General features: G+C 38.5%; 1 protein-coding gene across 11 annotated transcripts in view; it reads left to right on the top strand.

The window, feature by feature from the left end:
- Window positions 1-20,514, top strand: part of APBB2 (amyloid beta precursor protein binding family B member 2) — a 186,548-nt gene that overhangs the window by 118,549 nt on the left and 47,485 nt on the right. For 7 of the 11 annotated variants that reach the window (XM_050338427.1, XM_050338429.1, XM_050338432.1 and 4 more), the window contains 4 exons: window positions 1,421-1,483; window positions 1,909-1,994; window positions 2,112-2,172; window positions 17,413-17,559. In XM_050338427.1, the coding sequence (XP_050194384.1) occupies window positions 1,421-1,483; window positions 1,909-1,994; window positions 2,112-2,172; window positions 17,413-17,559 (357 nt within the window). The remainder of the gene's footprint in view (window positions 1-1,420; window positions 1,484-1,908; window positions 1,995-2,111; window positions 2,173-17,412; window positions 17,560-20,514) is intronic. The other 4 variants (XM_050338437.1, XM_050338436.1, XM_050338434.1 and 1 more) reach the window with 1 other exon arrangement.

Genomic DNA, 20,514 nt, shown 5'->3' with positions numbered 1-20,514 from the left:
TCCTCCACCTCAGAGGCATGAAAATGTATTTTCGTTTTGCACAACTGTTTAAATTTCACTTAGTTCTAGATTACTCTTTTCTCTTGTGTGTTGCCAAATTACTTCCTTTTTGAGTCCTTGTCTTTTGTAATGTTCTCTTCCAAATTTTAGAAATCTTGCTGCCTCTTTTCCATTTCCTGTGCAGAGAAAAAGCTGTAGGGTTTAAGTTTCAATAAGAGCTTCTCTTGAGATTATGTCAGTGTTTGGTGAAGGTAGTTTTTGTCTTATAGCCTGACTCATCTGAGGCCTGGATCACCTCTAGAAGTTCTTCTGTAGGTAATATAACCACTACCAATTAAAGAGAAGGAACTTGGTAGGAAAAGCTAACAAATCAATTAATTTATAGGCATGTTAGGGAAGGGGTACTCCCGGGAGCTGCTTTTCACGAAATAATTCCTCCAGTGGGGATATGTTGAGAACGCTTCTGAGGTGAGAAGTCAACCCTGCATATTAATGCACTGGGGCCATATTAACCACACATCTGGGGGCTGAGCTGGACAGCCTGGGAGAGCTCATCTTAAATGGGGAATTAATTTCAGGAATTCTTGATTTGGTGCTCAGCAATCAAATCTCCTGTCCCACCTGTTCAGGACTGTGAGATTTGTTTCCTGATGTGGTAGAGGAGAGAGGCTGCTCCAACATCAGCTGTTTCTCTCAGGCTTTACAGAAAAGGCTGAACCTTAAGTTGTTGTAATGCTAAATGCACTGCTACTTGCTTGATTATACCAAATTTTTGAGAAATTTGAATAGAAAATGAGAGGGTAGGTGCTTTGTTTGGCTTCGGTTTGTTTTTTAAAAAAAGGTGATAGACTTCTGAAAACTACTTTTTCAGCAAGAAAACTCTGCACTCATTACTAATCCCCCTTCCCTTCCTTCTCCTTTTCTAGTGCTTTCTCTGATTTTTACCTTGTATGTTTCTTATCCTTGTATATATTGTTGTATTTCAGTATTTCTAGTTCCAGTAGCGTTAGGGTCTTGTAACAAAAGTGCCATTCAAATGGAAATCCTAATGTTTCCCCTTAATTGCTGTTTATCAAAGGCTGTAGCAGCTGTGGCCAACATTCATATTCAGATTCATTTTGCTTGCTTTTAAGATCATAGTTAAAGAGTAATTTCATTGTCTGTTCCTAATTTATATTAACTTTCCTTGTTTCAATCATTTGTTTTGGTAAGTAACTGTTACAGGCATGTCTTCTCTCCCCTTTCCTCCCAATGCCACGGTATAGTGGAGTAAGTAGTTGAAGTTTGAGGTGATCTGTTCCCTAACCCATCCTGTAAATACCAATGCTAACAACAGTGTCTTGTGTTTTTTTTTTCTTTTTCTTTTTTTTTTTTTTTTTTATCAATGTGCTTCTTCCTGTGTGAATAATTATGTGTCTAGAAACAGCCATGGAGTGATTTTGCTGTACTGAATGGGGGAAAGATTAATAGTGACATTTGGAAGGCAAGTATATTGTCAGATTTTAGACCCTTTAATACTATTACCCTTGTTTTTTGCATGGCAGTGGCTGTTTTTTTCCCTTTTTATTTTTCCATGAATGTCATTCATAACCTAGGCCAAAGTGAATGGGGGTACTGCTAGGGATGTCTAGCTCACAAACATGCTGCCTTTCCTGATCTTTCCACTTGGAATGGATTCAATCTAAACTAGCAGGGCAACTGCCATGATGTAACAAATAAGATGCCTGCACTGAATGAAATGCAGCTTGAGAAATATATGCATGCCTCTTTTCAACTTCAGCCAGAAATACTATCGCTTCTTTGCAGGGAGGATTTAATTTTCCTTTGAGATAAAAATAACATGATGGTGTATTTAATACTATTTTAATAGTATTAAAACTATACTAATAGCACTGCTTCTATCTCTAGGATCTACATGCAGCCACTGTGAACCCCGACCCAAGTCTGAAAGAGTTTGAAGGAGCAACATTACGCTATGCCTCTTTGAAGCTCAGGTACAATAACTCCAGAAGTCTCAGTGGAGTGACCAGCTCTGTTTTCTATTGTGCTGTAATTTTCATATGATTTTAAGACTGAGTTTGTCTTTTTTTTTTTTCCCCCCCCTCTAACAGAAATGGTCCTCAATCTGATGATGATGATTCCTGTAGCATCAACAGTGATCCAGAAGCCAAGGTCTGTAAGAAAATCTTCAATGGGATAACAAAAATTTTGCAGTTGTAAACATAAACTTGCAGAATGTCTTCTAAGTTTTGAAATTAACTGTACCCCTCCTCTTGGTACAATGTGAATTGACCATGCACAACTAATTCCATCAAAGGAATTCGCAGATTTAAAGCTTTATACAGTTTCATCAAGAAAGTGAGACTTATTTTAAATTCAAAGCCAAGAAATTGGATTTTAGAGCTCAGGATTCTGCTGTCCAACTGTAATAACTGTCCTCTTGCACAACTAAGTGAGTTTTCTGTTCTGAGTGAGAGAGGGCTCTGTTGCTTGTCATGGCTGGATAGCTTCCTGGGGCATTCAGTGACAGAATTTGCTCTTCTAATTTAAAGTTTGTCCCTTTTTACTCTTCCTTTTTTATGTGTCTGCTTCAACTCACACCTAGTAACAAGGAAGTTACTTTTTGGAACAAGAAACTTTGTATTTTAGAAGAGACAGTGCAACCTACTTTGAGATTGCAATTCATAAAGAAAATTACATCATTATGTGGCCAAGCACCATAATTAGATCAGAGCCTTTACTATTGTAATCTAAGGGTTTTGAGGAGAAAAAAAGCTGCAGAAGCTTTTGAATGCTTGCATATATATCTCAAGACAAGATTTGTCTTGTTGGTAGTTCTGCCTTGTGCTTGCATCCCTTTTTAAAGATGTATGTGAATCTCTGTAATTGTAAATCCAGGTAATTTAAATAAGTGTTTTGGCTGTGCCATACACCTGCAGTGACTGACAGGATCAGAAGCTACTTATTTGCAGGAAGACAGTAGGTAACATTATAATAACATTAATGGTATATTTTAAGAGGGAAAACAGACTGATCAGGGCACATAATTTTCTTTGTCATCTTGATTATTTGGCTTGTGATGTTTAAATTGGTTGTAAATAAATGTGTTTTGCTTGGCAGGCTGGTAGTTAAAAAGGCAAGGTTTTCAGCTGTGCTTATTACAATGGTAGGCACTAAATTCTGAGTATGGTAAATGGAACTGGAGGAGTGACAAGCATTGGGTACCAGTCCTCAGAACCATAGAATTGTTCCTTTCATGATAAGCCTTAGGGTATCAAAAAGATTATAGGCAGGCAATATTTTAATATATCTATGACTCTTTACCAGCTGATTTGCAGTGAGTATTTTTAGAACCCTTCCTGCATGCAGGACGGTGGCATTAGTTTTGTGAACAAATAACTTGTTCACTTGTTCATCATCTCTCTTTCCTCTCTGGCTTGCTGTTTAAACTTCAGTTTTTATGGAACACATACTTACCTGGTGTCTGTGAAATGGGTCAGTGCCAAAAGTTGTCTATCACAGCTGTTTTTGTTTCTCTGGTTTAGGCAAGACCATGCTGATAATGCTCAAGTGGGTAATCAAAACTGAGCACTGAAACATTCATAGAAGTGACTGAGAGGAGCAAGACAAGAAATAGAGGAGAAACTATACATGTTTTTGGCTTTTTTAAAATCACTTGAGTCAAAGCACCTTAGCTGCTTTCTGCCTGATGTGGGTGTTATGCATGGGCAGTAGCTGACCATGTCCTGCAGGTGAAGCTCAGCAGCACTGATGTTTGCTGTGCAGTAGGAGAGGCTGAGGACAAAGCTGTTTAGTGCATCTGCCTCTCTCTGCCCCAAGGACAGGACAAACATGGCCACATGTCACAGGAACGGGAAGTGGTCCAGAAACAGCAGGGAAAATCTTCACCTGTGGGAAATGCTCTGGGATCTTTAATTCTCACATGGGTGGGAAGGGAGTGGGGTGGGTTGATTCCTTGCTAGTCCCATTTTACCCCACATATTGAGAGACTGAAAGAAGTCATAGGATTTGAAACTGATGATTTGGAAAAATCAGGTCTTTTTTTGTTTTTTTAGCCTTTTAGTCTCTCCCCTGCCATATTAGGTGCCTTAACTCTCTTAGATTGAAGCTTGCTTTTGTGTGGTAATAAGCACAGATACTTTTTCTTCATTTCAGCATAAGAGAAAGCAACATTTTTTCAACTCATTAAACTATCTAGTGGAAGAATTTGTTAAATTGAGCCTTGTTAGAGATCTAAAACATATTTAAACTGATTCGTGACATTGGCCAATGCTTTTTTTGGGGTGGGGGTTGGGGATAAAAAATTTCTCTATGGCAGAGTAATGCTGTATTTCAGCAAAGGGAACCGTGCCACCTTGTGGAAAGCCGTAGTAGTTGTCTTCACCCAGTGTCAACTTTTGCAAAGATAGTAGCACTGCAAAAGCATCAGCTTGGGAAAAGCATGTCATATAATTCATCTAATTCTTGTAAGAAAAGTTATTTGTGCAGCAACACAGTTAAGCATTCAAAATTCTCAGTAAAGAACAAATGTTTCTCCAGACATCATGTGTTTAAGATGCAGTTCATAGTTTCATATCCTGGGCATCTGGTCAGGTTGTCTGCACAAGGTCATAAAGGAGAAATGGAAAGAGGAGAATTATTACATCCAACTTCTTGATTTCAGTAACTCATTTTGATAGGAATTTCTTGGAAGAGATGGCTCATTGCACTTGACAAGGATCCTAATTCTGCATGTAAAACATGCACAACTAGAAATGAGTTTTGAATTGGTACTTCCCAGGAGACAGATCGTAACCTTCCGAGTTAATTTATAGAGCAATGTGTGCCTTCCTAATTGAGTTTCAAGGAAGGTAAAAGATGCTTTTACCAATCCCGGACTATAAATTCCTCTGTGTTGTCTTTTTTTTCATTGCTGTAAAATATGATGGCTGTGTGTAGAAGTATAGAAAGGTGCTAAATTTTTTCCTCATGGTCATGTATGGAAACTGAACCTCCTGGAAAACCTGTCACTGTCCTTAGGAAGGGGATGAAAACTGGAAAGCCTGTGTGACTAATTTTTCTGAAGCCTTTTCAGAATTGGCCTGTTTGGCCTGATATTTGGTCTCTTCTCCCAGGCAACCAACACCAGGACAAGGGGACATGGGCTCAAGCTCTGCCAGGGGAAGTTTAGGTTAGATGTTAGGAAGAAATTCTTTACAGAGAGGGTGATCAGGCATTGGAACGGCCTGCCCAGAGAGGTGGTGGATTCACCATCCCTGGAAGTTTTTAAAAAGAGATTGGACATGGCCCTTAGTGCCATGATATAGTAATTAGAGTTGGATCAGGGGTTGGACTTGATGATCTTGGAGGTCTTTTCCAACCCAATCTATTCTATGATTCTATGATTCTATGATTCGGACATGCCTTTATTCACTCCTTTTTGTGTCAAGCATGGATTTTCGAATTCCCTGACCATGTTAGCCTGTTCAGCAAAGTTTCACTTTTCCAGCCTCGCCATATGGTTTCAGCTATGGGCCAGTGTCTAAGAGTGGAAACAATGTATTTGCACCTATTTGGGAATAGTAAGCATTTGCACCAAAAGTCTGTTTTCTGCTTCAGAAACCAGTAAATGCTCAGGATCTCAAGGAAGAGAAGGAGGCTATTTTCAAGAGGGATAGTGTCAGGAGATGCTGATCCCAGGCAGTTTAATTCAGAGATTGACCTGTAGGTGAATGAAAACACAGCTGGAGACATAGAAAGTGAGTTGGTGATGAACTCCAGTGGACTACCTGAGCCTTATGGTTTAATCAGTTGGACTTTTCAGAGTAATGTGAGGGATGTTTTTGAAAAGCTGACTTTTGACTGTTATGAAGTGGCCCATAAATAGCACTATGGAAATAATTTTACAAAATTCTATGTGCCCCCCAAGGATGGCTGTGCCCCCCATAGCTGCTTTTCTTGCTACATAGGCAGGTGTATGTGTTTTGGACGCATTCTACGTTTGCTTCTTTCTGGTCTTTTCCAGAAGTAAATATCCTGTCTAGACACAGGATCATTTGTAGATTATCAGCTTGGGAATGGACGTGAATCTCATTTTTGATGCAAATGAAGACTTCACCAGAGAGGAGTTTTTGCCATGTATAGTAATTCCAAGAAAGAATTCTTTTCACAGTGAAGTATATAATTTTCTCTCGGAGTCAGAATAGCTTCTAAAATTGTTGATGCAAATAGGGAGTATTCAGCATTTTCAGGCAGTTTCACCATCAACTTCAGGCTGCATATAGTCTTCTCATGAGCAGATGAAATGCTGAAGAAAGCCTCAATTCAATTAATGGACTCAAGTCAGTTAATTAAATCTGAGGAGGTTATTCCATCTTAAGTCTCCTTACAAAAGTAGATTTAATCTAAAAGAGAAATAGGGTATCTTCAACATTTTTTCTTCCAAAATGTTATTTCTGCTTGGATTTTGGAATAGGAATTTGTGTCTTTCAAAAACAACCTTTGATTTTCATTCCCTAGGAAACAGAACAGGACTAAAACAAATCTTGAACCCATTCCTTTACTCTTATAGGGAACCACAACATATAATCCCACATATTAACTGCAAGTTTCTTCTTAAGCATTTGGTGGGGGGGAGGCATTCTGCCTTGACTAGTCTTAACTGACAAACTGATTCAAGTATTACCTTCCTTTGATGGTCAAAAATCTTTTATATAAACTTTCTTGGCCATTTTTTATGCTCTTGTTCCGTGTTTAGCCATCTACTAATGCATTTATAGCAGGCCATTATGTTTCTTCTTCAGTTTAGTTTTATTCAACTTAACAAGCCAAGTGCTTTTAATTAGTCTTAATGAGGCTAGGAGAGTTGCTGTCTCCTTAGGAGTCCCTGTTTCCCTGATTCTTGTAATAGCTCTGTGTTTTCTGTCTTTAATTTTTAACCATGGGCAATCAGATTTGTTGCTGTGGGTGGCATTTTTCCAGGGTAGCTTAAGGTTTTTCCAGGGTAGTTTGTAGGGGAGCTTAAAAATCGTCCTTATTCCGTTTTGGAAAGTTCTTGGCCATGATTGCTTTTACTTTTTCAGCTCCTGATTAGGTAATAATTGTGTTGCAACCTAAACCATGATTATAACTAGTGTTTATAAGAGTGAGAGGAAGAAAAGTTCTGATCTTCATCTCAGTAATTTAAATAGTACCTTGGTCAGGAGGGGGTAGTTGTTTTGTTTCTTTCAAAGAATTTTATTGCCAGTAGCTGAAAGTTTCTCATGAACAGCAGATTTTTGCATTTTGGGGATTTGCCTAAACAGTGTGTATTTAGTTGTCTTTAACACTAAGCTACTGCTGATAGTAAACTAAAGATTCTCTTTGAAGCTAATGATTTTTGCATTGATGAAGTGCTATAGAAATGATTTCACAAAATGCAGGAAAGCAGATTATGCTCAGTGTTCATGAATTTTACTTAAATTATGTTCTTAAGTATTTTTAAATAACTATGGAGTAAGAGTTAAGTAGTTTTAAAAAATTGTTGCCTCTTGATATTGGCTTCTCTTAGGCTTTCAGAGGGGAGAAGGAAACCCTGGGAATAAGATCTTGAAAAAAACCCGACAAAAACCAAGCCTAAAACTAAAATAAGCACCATAGTGGAGCTTGATGTTAGGGATTTCTTGTTTGTTTCAAAGACGAAAAGGTCTGCTTAGTTTCTTCCCCCTCTCAGCAACCAGACAGTCATTTTAGTAGCTTTCAAAATTATGAGTCAAAACACATACCTTCTGTTTGAAACATCCTAGTGAATAATCAGGAAGAGGTCAGTCTTGATAATTACTGTAATATGGCAAAGTTTTTCCAGCATTCCATCCTTGCAGCTTCTGGGTAGCAATGGTGAGTGATGGAGACGGCTGTTTCTAAACTGATTGGTTGTTTCTGAATTTGGCTTTTTGCCATTAGCAGCATTAAGACACCCTCCCAGCTACAGAGATGCTGCAGGTGAATGGTGCAGGTGCTTGAAAATGTTCTGCTTCAAAAGCAGTTTTAGAAATAGCCAACTAAAGCAATAAATACATATCCTTGACAATTTTTTTTTTAGTCTTTTTCATTTTGTGCACTAGACCTTTCAGAGAGTGTGTTTGCTCATTCTTTATCTCTCTGTGATTGATAGTTAGTCCTTCTGACATCTATTTTGTCATTAGGTATTAAGTGCTAATGTTGTGATGCGATGTACATCATCATACAGATTTCCATCCAGAGGATATTTGCTGCCGTGTTCCTAAATGAAGTCTAGTTTAATCAAATATGAAGAGGTGTCCAGGGCAGAGGAATTTGTAGTGTTTTCCCAAATCTCAGCTATTTACTTTGTTAAGGGCATACAGAGTTACAGGGTGTTTATTTGTTATATTATATGTAAAATATAAGTATCTGGGATAATGTGCCTTAATTTCTCAAACCTTTCCAGATTATAATTGGATCCTGCAAAATGTTGCAAGTCTTTCTCTTCTAGAAATCCCATAAATCTCTGGGATCTGATTAGATGTGAACCTACCGTGCAGGATCAGGACATGAGTGACTAAGCAGTAGGAGGGATGGAGTGGAGAGGTTTTACTTGTAGTCTTCCTTACAAAGATATATCACAAAACCATTGCTTACGTGAAGGAGAATGGAAACTGCTTTAAAATTTAAATTTAAAATTTACTGTTAGTTTCCAGGTTTGTAACGCAAGACTTCAGTCTTGAATTTGGATGCGTTATCAGGATTTGCTTTATTAAGATACACTGTACAAAAGGTTTGCACTGGGCTACCTGATTTCTACATGATGGGGAAAAGAGAAGATAAAATATAGGAACAGTTTTGTTTCAAATCAAAACAAAGTATCTTCTTGGCCTTTGAAGTTCCAGTATTGACAATGACTTTGTCTGCCACAGGTCTGTTGGCCAGGAATTATTGTTGGGGTAGTAAGAACATAGACTTAACTGGATTGCAGGAGGATGAATGGTGCATATGGGAGCTGTGTGGGTCATGCTTTTCCCTTGGAGTATTTGCTACCTTGTGAGTACTGTGAGTGGCCAGGTTGTGTGGGCAGTTTAGGTGCACATCAGCAACCACTCTTCTTGTGGGGAGGCACTTCCCTGGCTGCCAGGGGGGTGAGGCAGTGCTGAAGCCAGCGTGCCCTGCCTCTGAAATCACAACTGCTGTGGCCTCCGAGTAATGGGAAACCATTTCCAAAGTGCAGCAGTGCTCTTACAATTGTAGCTGCTCTACCAGGAAGTGCTGGCCATGTTTGAGAAAACATGAATATACATGATTTTGTTTTAACTTTCTTTTTTTTAAATGATGCTGTTTCTTCCAGTAATGGCAGTGTAAGGAGGGTTTTCTGTTGCTTCTCTAGGTTGAACTGCCAGTGTCATCTTCATGGAGGTTCAAGGTCCAGTTTTTCTTGGCTGGAGTCTATGTATAGCATCTTGCTGTATACAACCATTTAACAAACTGTGGTGGTTCAATAGAACACAAGAATAAGCAAACTGCTGCTCTAAGCAAATTTATTTTTCTTGGAAGAGAATTTTCACTTTCTGATATTTTGATGTTTCTTATTTATAATTGTTTTTAATCACAATTTATTCACTGTTTTATGGTGCAACACAGTAAACTCCTTATGAGCCAGCAGTACTTTGTGTGTGATTGATGAAGGAGCCCTCAGGAATAGACAGAAACTGAGGTAAGAAGCACTGTTCATCCTACATGCCGCAGGCGAAAAGCCCCTGTTGCCATCCAGCAGCCTGATGGATTCAGTGAGCAAGCAGCTCCCAGTTCAGCGCAGCCTGGGCTGATGTTGCTGGCAGACCTCCCTGTCAGCTCACCAGCATCTTTGCTAATACAGTGCAGAGGGAATCACAGCTTGCAGCCCCTCATACTCCCCACTTGAGACTGACCATTTCACCTCTAAAACAATATATAGCCTCTGTCAGCTTCGGCTTTAGAATGGCCTGTTGATTGTGAATTGCCTCTTGAATGTCTGCTCATCATCTTGCTACAAGATGAACTGGTAGATATTTTTGTATTTCTCTTCAATTATTTACATTAGCTTGCCAGTTTAGGGCAGCTCAGGGAAAGAGCTTGTTCTAGTTTGCAGTCTTACAATTTTTACCATTTAATTGCATAGATTTTTAATGGAAAAAGTGCACAGTGTATATTTATGTGCATACATAAATATATATATTTATTTATGTTATAAATTACACATACACGTTTTGAAACCAGCATGATAGAAACTTGGTAGGTTATTTGTCCATTGGGGACTTGCTGGAAAGTACATTTATGGAGGAAGTTAATTTAAAAATCAATATGGAAAATGGAACATGACAGAGCAATATTTAGATAGGTCTAGCCTGCTTATATATTTATTTCGTTATTAGTTCTACTTCTAAATTTCACTCTAAAAAATTAGAAGTTTTCCTTGTCAAAATTTCCTGCATTTCATTGAAGAGAAAAGGGAGTGGGAGATAATATCTCTGAAGAGATTTAAAAACATGTCATATGCTGTACATCATAGTGCCATGTTGCTCTTACACAAGTTTGCATTATTCCATATGCTTGAAGATGATGACTCCATGGTGCTGCAGGGAGGCAGCGTGACACTAAGTGGGTCCTCAAGTGTGGGAGGCCCACCATGCCTCAAGATTTCTGGACTCTGGATTTGTGTTTATTTGAGTGGGTTTTTTTGAAGAGTGGGAATTGATCTGTGGTGATTTAACTTCATTGGCTTTGGATCCTGTTTTAAACATAATTTCTGCAGAAAACAAATTACTTGTAATAATGTTGCTTCTAAAGGGACATGAAATTCTGACTTTAGTGAAGCTGGAAGGTGTTTCACTGATTCAGTTAAGGTCAAGAATTCATTTACAGGTTGGTAGCTTTTTAGGGGGCTTTGTTTGTTTGGGGGTTTTGTTGTTGTTTTTTTTTAAATTGGATGTCATACATATTCCCTTTAAAATTATGCACCACAGTATGAAATAGAGTACTGCTGGCTGCGTTAGAACCACTTAATCTATCAGCCTGAAGAAGAGTCCACATCAGGAAAATACAGCTTTTCAGGTTAAAGTTAAGAAGTACTGAGCATTAGTTTTAAGGAAATGAAGGCCCATGTTCTTTTCTGCCTTGTAAACTTCAGAGCTTGTCTTTGCTGACAAAGCATATGTGTGTTTGTTGGAGTCATTATTGTTTGTTGCAGATTAGTGAAATCTGCTTGAGTTATCCTAACAGTTCAGTTACTCTCCAAAATAGACTCTAATTTTGAACATCCTGTATTAGTTTCTAGTGAAAAGTATGACTGCCTTGTCTTCACTGAGGAAGGAAGTTTTTTATTTCACTGTATTAAAATGAAACCCAAAACACCTTTAGCTCAAAGCAAAGTCCGTTAACCCATCCCTTTAGGATGTGAAGTCAAGGTACCTGCAAAGCATCTTAAATCAAAACCTGTTTTTTAATGAGAAGACTAAAGAAAAGAATAAGGTGATCTTAATTTCATCTTCAGAACTACAGAGCCTGTTAGTATAGAATAGTAGTGTACATTCTATTTTTCCTCAAATGACTAGATTTTTATTTGACTTAGAAATATAATAATGAGTAAGAAATTGGAATTCAAAAAATCTCAGACCAGCACAGTGGTCCTGCAACATTTTCTTGCCTTGAAAGAGCAGATTTAACCTCTGGCTGTAAGCCAGTGGGAACCACTGAGACAGAAGTATTAAGCTCAAAACAAAAGAGGGACTTTTGTCATCCTACACATTGAAGTCTGTGAGTCTACTGAAAAAATGAGACTATAGTGGCTTGGAGCATGAGTAAGGCACTGTGAGAACAGAAAATTCAGTATTGACCTCCTTTGGAGAAGTAATTTCATATAAAGGTTATTTTACAGTATTTGTAAAGCCCTCATATTTAATTACATAGAAGTTTAATTTTTAATCATCTGCTTGAAACAGCATTTATTAGTGATTTCTGAATTCTGTTGTGACCTGAATATCTGTGTGCTTATTTTCTTATTGCATGCACATTTTCAGCAATTGAAAGAATACAAGATGAACTGCAACAGAAAGCTGAAAATGTTGAAAAATCTTATTAGTATGTTTTGATTTTTAATTTTGAATTTTTTTGTAACTAAGAACTTTTTGTGACAACTGTCAGTATTTCTCTGAGAAAATGGATGCACTGCATGTCAATTAAATAGAAGTGCTTACTTGTTCATTGATTGCATAAGATCTCTTTATTCTTTTGTTACTCAGTCTAGCTTTGATCTTTTCCAATATTTTCATCTGGAATCAGTGTAATCTTTCTTGATGTGCAGCAGGCAAATATACTGGAACATACCTCTTCCTCAGAATAGAGTGGCTATATGTTATGATGCTTGATCTTCCAATGCATAAAATAGTATGATAGTTTGTTTTGGTTTAAAACTGTCGAAGAAAATGTAAGTAAAATTTTGAAGATTATGCCGGCTGCATAATAAATGGTTAATTATGTGACCTACATGCTGTGCTCCAGGCACAAGCCTGCTCAGTGGTCTGTGATAAAGGCCTCATTAAATACTGTAATGATTTACGTATGTCTGCAGACAGATATAACCTTTGAAAAGGAAAAACATGAAATGAAACAAAGGGAAACTGCTCAAAATCAAGTCTTGTAGTCTCAGAAGTAGAGAAGAAATAAGTAGCACAGAATTAAAGCATCAGGGCAAACATACGTTTAATACAGATGTTCATAGTGGCTACCAACAGCTGTTTAATAAGAAAAGTAATCTGTCTGTGGCCTTGTAATGTACATTAGTTCATTCTCAAACTGATGTTCTATTAATTTTCTCCCTGTAATCGGATCTTTTCTACCCACATCCTTATAACCCGTCCAGTTTCACATATTACTCTACCATCAGTCACGTGCAGTTGATCTCTTGTCCTCTGTTTAGCAAGGGATTGTATTTGCTTTGGTTTTCTCACTATTTTTCTTTTCTTTGATGGCAAATGATGGGCCAACAGGTGGTGTGTGCATTTGCCTACCTGCAGAACTTTGTCATGGTTCTGCATTCTGCAGAGCAGAACCCTACCCTGTGGTCAAGGTTTTGCAGTGCCAAAGAGCAGGACTGTAATCCGTGGTTCATGCATTTCTTCAGTCCTACAGCTCCCCAGCTTTAGGTGATGCTTTGGATCAGAACTGCTCTGCTAGAGAGGTTTATGGCTCTGTAAAGAGTTTGGATGACAGTGTTTATGAGTTTGGTTCTTTGGTTACAGATCATTTACCCTGAAATATTAATTGGATTTGCAGCCATGCAAACAGAGGTTCCCCAGAACTGTAAAACTGAGCAGTGATACCTGTGTTTTCATTCTTTTTTCATCTGTCTTTTCATAGGGTAGTGTGTGATATGGTGAACCTTTTTTCCTGGGTCTTGTCTTTGCACAGTGTCCAGGAAATGCAAAGTCCAGTCGAAATAAAAATACAAGATTATTAACATTCCATGGTTTAAATGACATTTTTCCATGCACTTCTCTCAGCCACAGAGTGTTCCTGATAGTATCTTTGATCTTCCCAATTCCAAACAGCAGTGATCCAAACACAGTATACAATTCCTAAATCTCTTTTATCCTGCTGTATTTATCAACTTTGTTTGGTTTTCTTCAAACATGATTTTTTTTTTTGCCAGCTCTTGAAAAGAGTCTAGGGGCAAGCAGATGGTCTGACTAGGCACAGAAAACCTTCTCTAACAGAGAAAAGAGATCAGGTAGTCTACTGTAAGCCAAAAATTGGCATTGGGATTACTTTGAAATTACGACAGGCAAATAATTATGATTTGCCAGTAATTATCTGTGCACCTTGAGTAGAGGTACATAATGAACTGGCATTACCAGGAATGTTTTTTTATTGAGCTCATAATAAAGAGCTGCGCTCTGGTTTTCAGCTCAGCTTGGTTTGACTCTAGCTGTTAGTTCCAGAAGAAAAGAGGCTGTGTTAGTAAAGCTCTCTCAGGTCAAAGGAAGTACTTTATCTCTTGGCTTGTGAGTATCATCGAACTCAGCTAGCCATGGTCTAAAAATTAGGTCATATCTGATTGGAGACACTAGGTGGTTTGGTTCTGCTGGGTTTTGTGCTCTTTTGTTTTAAAGAGAAGAGAACCTATAAGACAAACAATGAAGGGGGAGGGGGAAAAGCAATCAGCAATAAAACACGAAGTGGATTCTTATAATCCAGCTGCTGGCAATATGCAGAGAGAGGCAGACAAACAGGCATGTGTGCTCAGACTTCCACCTCTCTCCCACCCCACAGGTGTGTGTATGTATTGATGCTGAGCAGTGTGTATACTGAGTCAGCGTATTTTCTAGTTCAGAAATCTGCATGCAGGTCTGCCATCACTGCCGAGTCACATCAGCATGTGTGTTCAGTTAACCAGGAAATGGAAGGATTTTGGTCTTTAGGTCTATTTTGATCAAAAGAAAGTTTCATTTATGTATATACTCAGGTTCATGCGTTTCCTTGTCAGTGGGGTGTTGAGTCTCTCTTGGGTTGATTGAGAGGTTTTTGTTTGCCGTATTTGGGTAACTGGTTTGTTTTCATGAAGCTGTTCTAAAGCATTTAGTTTGGATTATGGTAAGGGCTTCTTTTGAAATACACAAACAAAAACTTGCCAGATGCCAGAAGCCAAGGGATTTTCTCAGGTCTTCCTAGTTTGGAAGCATTGACAGGGAATGGAAGTGGGGAAGGAAGCCAAGCTCTTCACATGGAGGGGAATATATGGGGTGAACAAGACTGTCCCATTCAGCTCACTGTACTGTTATGACAGTGGTCTGAAGAAATACAGTGGATGCCACTGCTGGAGAATTTTAAATAAATTTTGAATAATTTTTAAATAAAAAAGGCCAGGAAAAAAAAATACCAAAACAGTTCACCATCTTTACTAATCAGAGATTTACCTTTTGTCAATCTGAAGTGATTGTCTTTCACCATTCTTTACCTTCTTCAGATACACACTGTTCAGTGCAAGAGTGTATAGGTTGAATGGCGCTCTGAGCAACTTGATCTAGTGAAAGGTGTTCCTGCCCGCAGCAGGGGTATTAGAACTCTATGATCTTTAACCCTTCCAACCCAAAGTATTTGTGATTTTATATTTATCCTTGTGTTCAGAAAGCAGCTAACAAATTGCAGATGTGGTTGAGATAAGAAGAGTAAAGAGGAAACAGTATGCTTGTTGTATATATTTAGTTCTTCACCTCTCTTATGATTTAGAAAATGTTTCTCTGTGCTAGTATTCTACTGTTCAATTTAATATTTAAGTACTTGTAAAAAAATCTCCTTTCTTATGGTACAGTAAAAACTGATGTTTTTAAGCTTGCAAAGATAAATATTTAATACCCCAGTGGGTATAGCAGCACTTTCAGCAAGATTCATGAGCATCTGATGTGCCAGAAACAATTCTGCAATCTTAAGATTAGACAACTGTAATAACTGCTAAAAAATTGATATTTTAATATCTTGTGTAGCCCTGAAGTGAAGAGCATCCCTGAGTGGTGACCTCTCCTTTGTCTACTCTTTCACCTTCTACCTCATGTCCATTTTAAACTGAAACTCGGCACTTCCCTGGGTTTCCAGTGGAGCTGGGTTAGGAAGCAGTGTGGGAGAATTAGCATGTTGATTTCCTTCTTTGCAAAGAAAAAAAATCCACAAAAAATCTGGAGGCATGAAAGGCTTTAATTTTTTACTCACACTCACTGAAGGATTTTACACAATTGCAGAGTGTATTTGCTGTCTTATGCTTGAGATGAGATGCATCATTAGTGACTCACTGGGGTATGGGAAGCAGGGTCTTAGGCTGGATTTCCTGCACGGTGAAGTGAGCTTGGAAGAGTGCAGTTGTGCAAAGTGAAAGAAAGCTGAAGAAGGAGAGAAGTTTTAAAGGAAAGGAGGGAGAAACTCATTAATCTTTTTACCCACTGGTGAATATTATTCCTCCCTTAGTTTGCCAAAGTTGACATATTATACATATTTAAAATACCTTGGTGTTTTGGGGTAGCTTCTTTTCGAGGACAGTTGTTCCCAAATGGCACACTAGTGATGGTGTGTGAGCTTGATCTAGTCGCTGGCTTTACAGCATTTTTTAGAAGGTGGCAAATGAATATTCAGTGTCAGCTTTTGAACTGTGAAGCTGAGTTATTTATTGCATCTCAAGAAGAAGGATTAATTGGTAACTCCAGCACGGACCTGCTGTTGCTGCTTGTGGGCTGCCTTGCCCGTGTGGCAAGGGTGCTGCTGGAGGCAGCAGGGCTCCCAGCAGTCACCGGTGCTGCCTGCCTTCCTGCAGCTCCCAGGATCAGTCTGCTTTCCAGCTCTGTGGCACAAGGCAGCAGCACTGGACAATGAGTGTTTGTCTACTACTGCTGAACCTTTAGGGACCATCTTAAGCATTTGGTGTGTCTGTTACGGAGGTACAAGAGTCAGTCCGTTGTGCCTATTGCTGGCAGTGCATTGCTGTTTGGGAGTGAGATTCCTGTAACATTCTCTGGAGGAAGTCTTGGTCTCATAGACAAATTCATGTTGACTTAGTGGAAGGTCTGTATTTCTCCCACCATAAAACCTGAGAGCAAATATGTGTGGAGGTTCTTTTCTCAGAATTAAAGCTTTTTATTCTCTGTTCTAGTAGATGTAGGGTAGAGGTGGTGCTGTGCAATTTCTCCCATTTTGTTTTGTTTACAAAAAGCACCATATGTGCCAAGTAATGTTGCCTTGGCTTGTTCTGCCAACTGAGAGCTCTGGTTGACTAAATATCTTTCTACTAAAAAAATTGTATAACTAAAGTGTGGGGTTTTTAAAGGTAATTTTTAAAGTCTTCTAGAAGAAGACTGCTTTCCTCTTATGATATCTTATCTTTTTCTTAGTGTTTGAATTTGTTATTGTTTGCTACTTTAGTTAAACTTACTGTAGAAGTGGTTGCTGTAATCCACAAAAAAGTGTAATTTTCTGGTTAGAAGCCAGACAGTGAGTGGGTATCTCACAAGAAACATAATCCACTAGTATTTTCTTTCTTTTCAATTAGAACTCTAGATCCCAGCTAAAATTTCAGTTGTACTCTATCAGTAGTTGTGCTTTTTTCTTTATTTTCCTGTTGTACTATTTTCTGCTCCCTTGTTTCCTTCTTTATATTAAACAGAAATATTTTACTGAAATGCATTACTGTTGCCTCCACAGATACTTTTCATAGCAAGTCATGCATTCTTCTTTGTTCCTTTGAATGTTTTCACCTTGCAGTTCACAAATTATGTTTTTATTTACTTATCTTTGAGCATAAGCCCATCCACAAGGCCTTAATTTTGTTCCCCTCCTAGCTGGGGATCTTTAACCTTAGCTGTCTAGTTTCTGTTGCATGACAGATATTTTCTGGTTTATTTTCAGTGCTTTGCTGTGCGATCTCTGGGCTGGGTAGAAATGGCAGAAGAAGATCTAGCTCCTGGAAAAAGCAGTGTTGCTGTGAACAATTGCATCAGGCAACTCTCTTACTGTAAAAATGACATCAGAGACACTGTTGGCATCTGGGGAGAGGTAAGAACGGGGCGAACTTTTCCTCCTCTTGGAACATCCCTCTCGTGTCATAAAACATCTCGAAAGAACAACTTTGTAGACAACTATGTCCCTGCTCTGTGTTTGGGATTTCCCTATCCCAGCTGGTACTGCCAAAAAGTGTAAAAGGGTTCAAAGGAAAATGTTGACCTTTTTGTTCCAAACTGGTCAGGACAGAAGATGCCACAAAGATCTTGCCTTAGTGTTTACATCTGTGCTGGTGCAATGGCGGTGCTGGGAACACATAAACCAAACTGTTGAAATTCAGTGCAAGTCTTCCTCCTGACAAGAAGTTTGAGAGTGGTGCTTTAGAACAGCATTTTCAAAGGTTTCCCTGTGATAGAGGGCTTTGAGGAAACCCAGACTGGCATGACCTGTGCTTCTGAAATGTATGAAAAGATTGGGACTGATGGACAGATGGCTTATTTTAACATGATTGTTTTATCACTGTTTCAGAAGGAAATTAATTGTATGTCATTAGTCTGTCTGCTAGTTCCTCTCCAATAACTCTTGAATCTGTGCATCAGTGTCATCCAGTTTTGAAAATTTGCCAAATTCTCACACACTGAAGGAAAAACAGAGAACCCAGCTCTTTTTCCTGGTCTCCTGAAGGGTCAGTACACCTTCATCGACTGAACCTTGCAAGCTCTGTGCTGTTTTCTGAACTGGCAGCAGAGACAGGACTCTATGGGAACTCAGGGGGAAAACTGAAGGAAGCTTCAGGTTTTGTGGCATGAAAAAAAGGTGTGCTGGGGACACACATGAAGAAGTGGAAGATACGGAGGGCTCAGTAAGTGAAACAAGAAAGGACAGGGTGGGACATGTAGAGGGCATAGGAGACACGGTAAAGCATCTTTGTTATTTGATTGTTCACGGAACAACTTAAACTTCAGGTAAACCTAATTCTCTACCTCTCTCCTGACGTGTTTTTAGGAGGGTTACACTAGTGTGGGTTTGCCACACAAGGTCTGAATATATAAGTGATGAAAGAGTGAATGTTGTAACTTTCCGTTGGGTGATCTAAGAGAAATGGTACTGCCAAAAAAAAAAGAAATTGAAGACTTGTCTATTTAACTAAACATTTTAGGAAAAATATCGTTCAGTCTCCCAAGTTATTGTTGCAGTCTAAGGCTCGAGTCCAGTATCCTGGCTTTGACCACAGGAGTGCCAAGGTGCTACAGAGAGCAAGTACCTCTTTGAAAATTAAAATTATTTTTAGAGGAGCTCATTTATAGTGTTCTATTTCAAGCAATATCAGAAGGATTTTTCTATGTAAGAAATATATATTTTATATATAAATTAACAAAATAACATAGGTTTCCCTTTTTTCTTATGTCTGGGATAGGTTTTATTTAGGTAATTTAGCTAGACAGGCAGTTAGAGGTGTGTCAGTCATGGACTTTGGACTTACTGCTGATCCCAGGAGGGGAAAAACCCGAGTGTCTTTACATGTGTGTAATCTCACCCATATTTCAGATGACAGAACTTTCGTCAACTTGAAATAAATTGTTTACTTTGATCACAGGTGCTTTGTTTTAGGAGTTAATATTCACATTTTCCCATATTTCTCTCTGTCTGTTCCATTGTTCTTTGTTGGAATACTTTGTGCATTTTTAAGCCAAACTGGTGAAAAGTTCTGGTCCTCTTGAATGGATGTTTCAATTAAGATTGCTATTCATTAAAAAAAAAATCAGCCTGACAAAACAATTGAGACACGGTGCTTGAGAATAGGTGGTTCCTGAGGTAAATTGTCTTCTTGATTTTAAAAGAATTCATTACAACCAACCACATTTTTCCACTTGCAGTGTAAGGGTTCAAGAGTGACTGGAAGAGGTGTGTTTTAGAGAGCAATCTGAAAAAATAGTGCTGCGTCACTGATGTATCAGATGGAGCAATTATAGCAGAAATCTGTTATGGAGCTAGAACTGATGACTGCAGATAGGGGTTTTAAGGTTGCCTAAAGATTTACTTTAGCTGGAAAGTAATGAAAGTGAAATTGGGTCTAGGACCATCCCCACATTTTCATGATTTAAAAAGACACAAAACAAAACACACAAACTCCCATGCCCTGATTAAAATCCTGACACTGCAGAAGCTTTGTTACTGGCTTGAACATGTAAAATCTAAAAAGAAAAATGCCACTTACCTGTTTGTGTTGCTCTTTTGCCATGCATTTTATTTCTGTGCGTTACAATATCACTTAAATGAAAAAGGTACTTTCTTGCCAGTGACCTTTATACCTCAGCCTGTAACACTTCCGGGAGGTCTGTTGGGATTGAGCCTCTCTTTCCTCTGTTTACTTTCTCTGCATGGCTCTTCCCTTTCCTCATCTCGAACCATCAGATCTCAGCAGCATTTCAGCAGTCTGAGACATTAAAGCCTATGCTCAAGCTCCCAGTCTGTCTAAATAATGTCTTTTTGCCCTATGCAGTGTTTTCATCTCTAAAATAGCTTTTGTATAATAAGGCTACAAAAATTAGCAAAATATATTGTTTCTGGCTGTGGACAGGCTATCCCTTGAGCATTGCTAGGATAATTTCCTGTGACTTATATTCCTTTTCTGCCCATTCTCCAATTTTGTTCCAGCTAATTTGGATTCAGTTTCATTACTCTAATCCCAGCATATTTTGCATGATGAACAGATTTTACCTTCTTGTAATAATTTCCTTCTGGAACAAATATCTAAGTAGAAAATGTATCCAAAAAGCAATCTTTGTTACACTTGGCAGCATTCTTCACACAATTTATTTGCTGCTTCTGACCTCCAAGCAAATTTCTCCCAGTTTTTCTTTGTGATGACTCTGTTTTCTCTTTGGTTTCCTTAATCATCCTGGTCTGTCTGGTGTCATCCTGGTTTTTGTGTTTTATTTCTCATGTTTCTTTTTCTGTATGCCACTAGCACCCCAATGCTGCTAGTTTGCCCCATTTTTGTGCCTG

Source organism: Myiozetetes cayanensis, unplaced genomic scaffold, assembly GCF_022539395.1.
Source record: "Myiozetetes cayanensis isolate MyiCay16 unplaced genomic scaffold, myiCay2020 scf7, whole genome shotgun sequence".
In the NCBI taxonomy this organism is placed as follows: domain Eukaryota; kingdom Metazoa; phylum Chordata; class Aves; order Passeriformes; family Tyrannidae; genus Myiozetetes; species Myiozetetes cayanensis.
The sequence above is the reverse complement of the archived record's forward strand: the minus strand, read 5'-3'. Positions and strand labels throughout refer to the sequence as shown.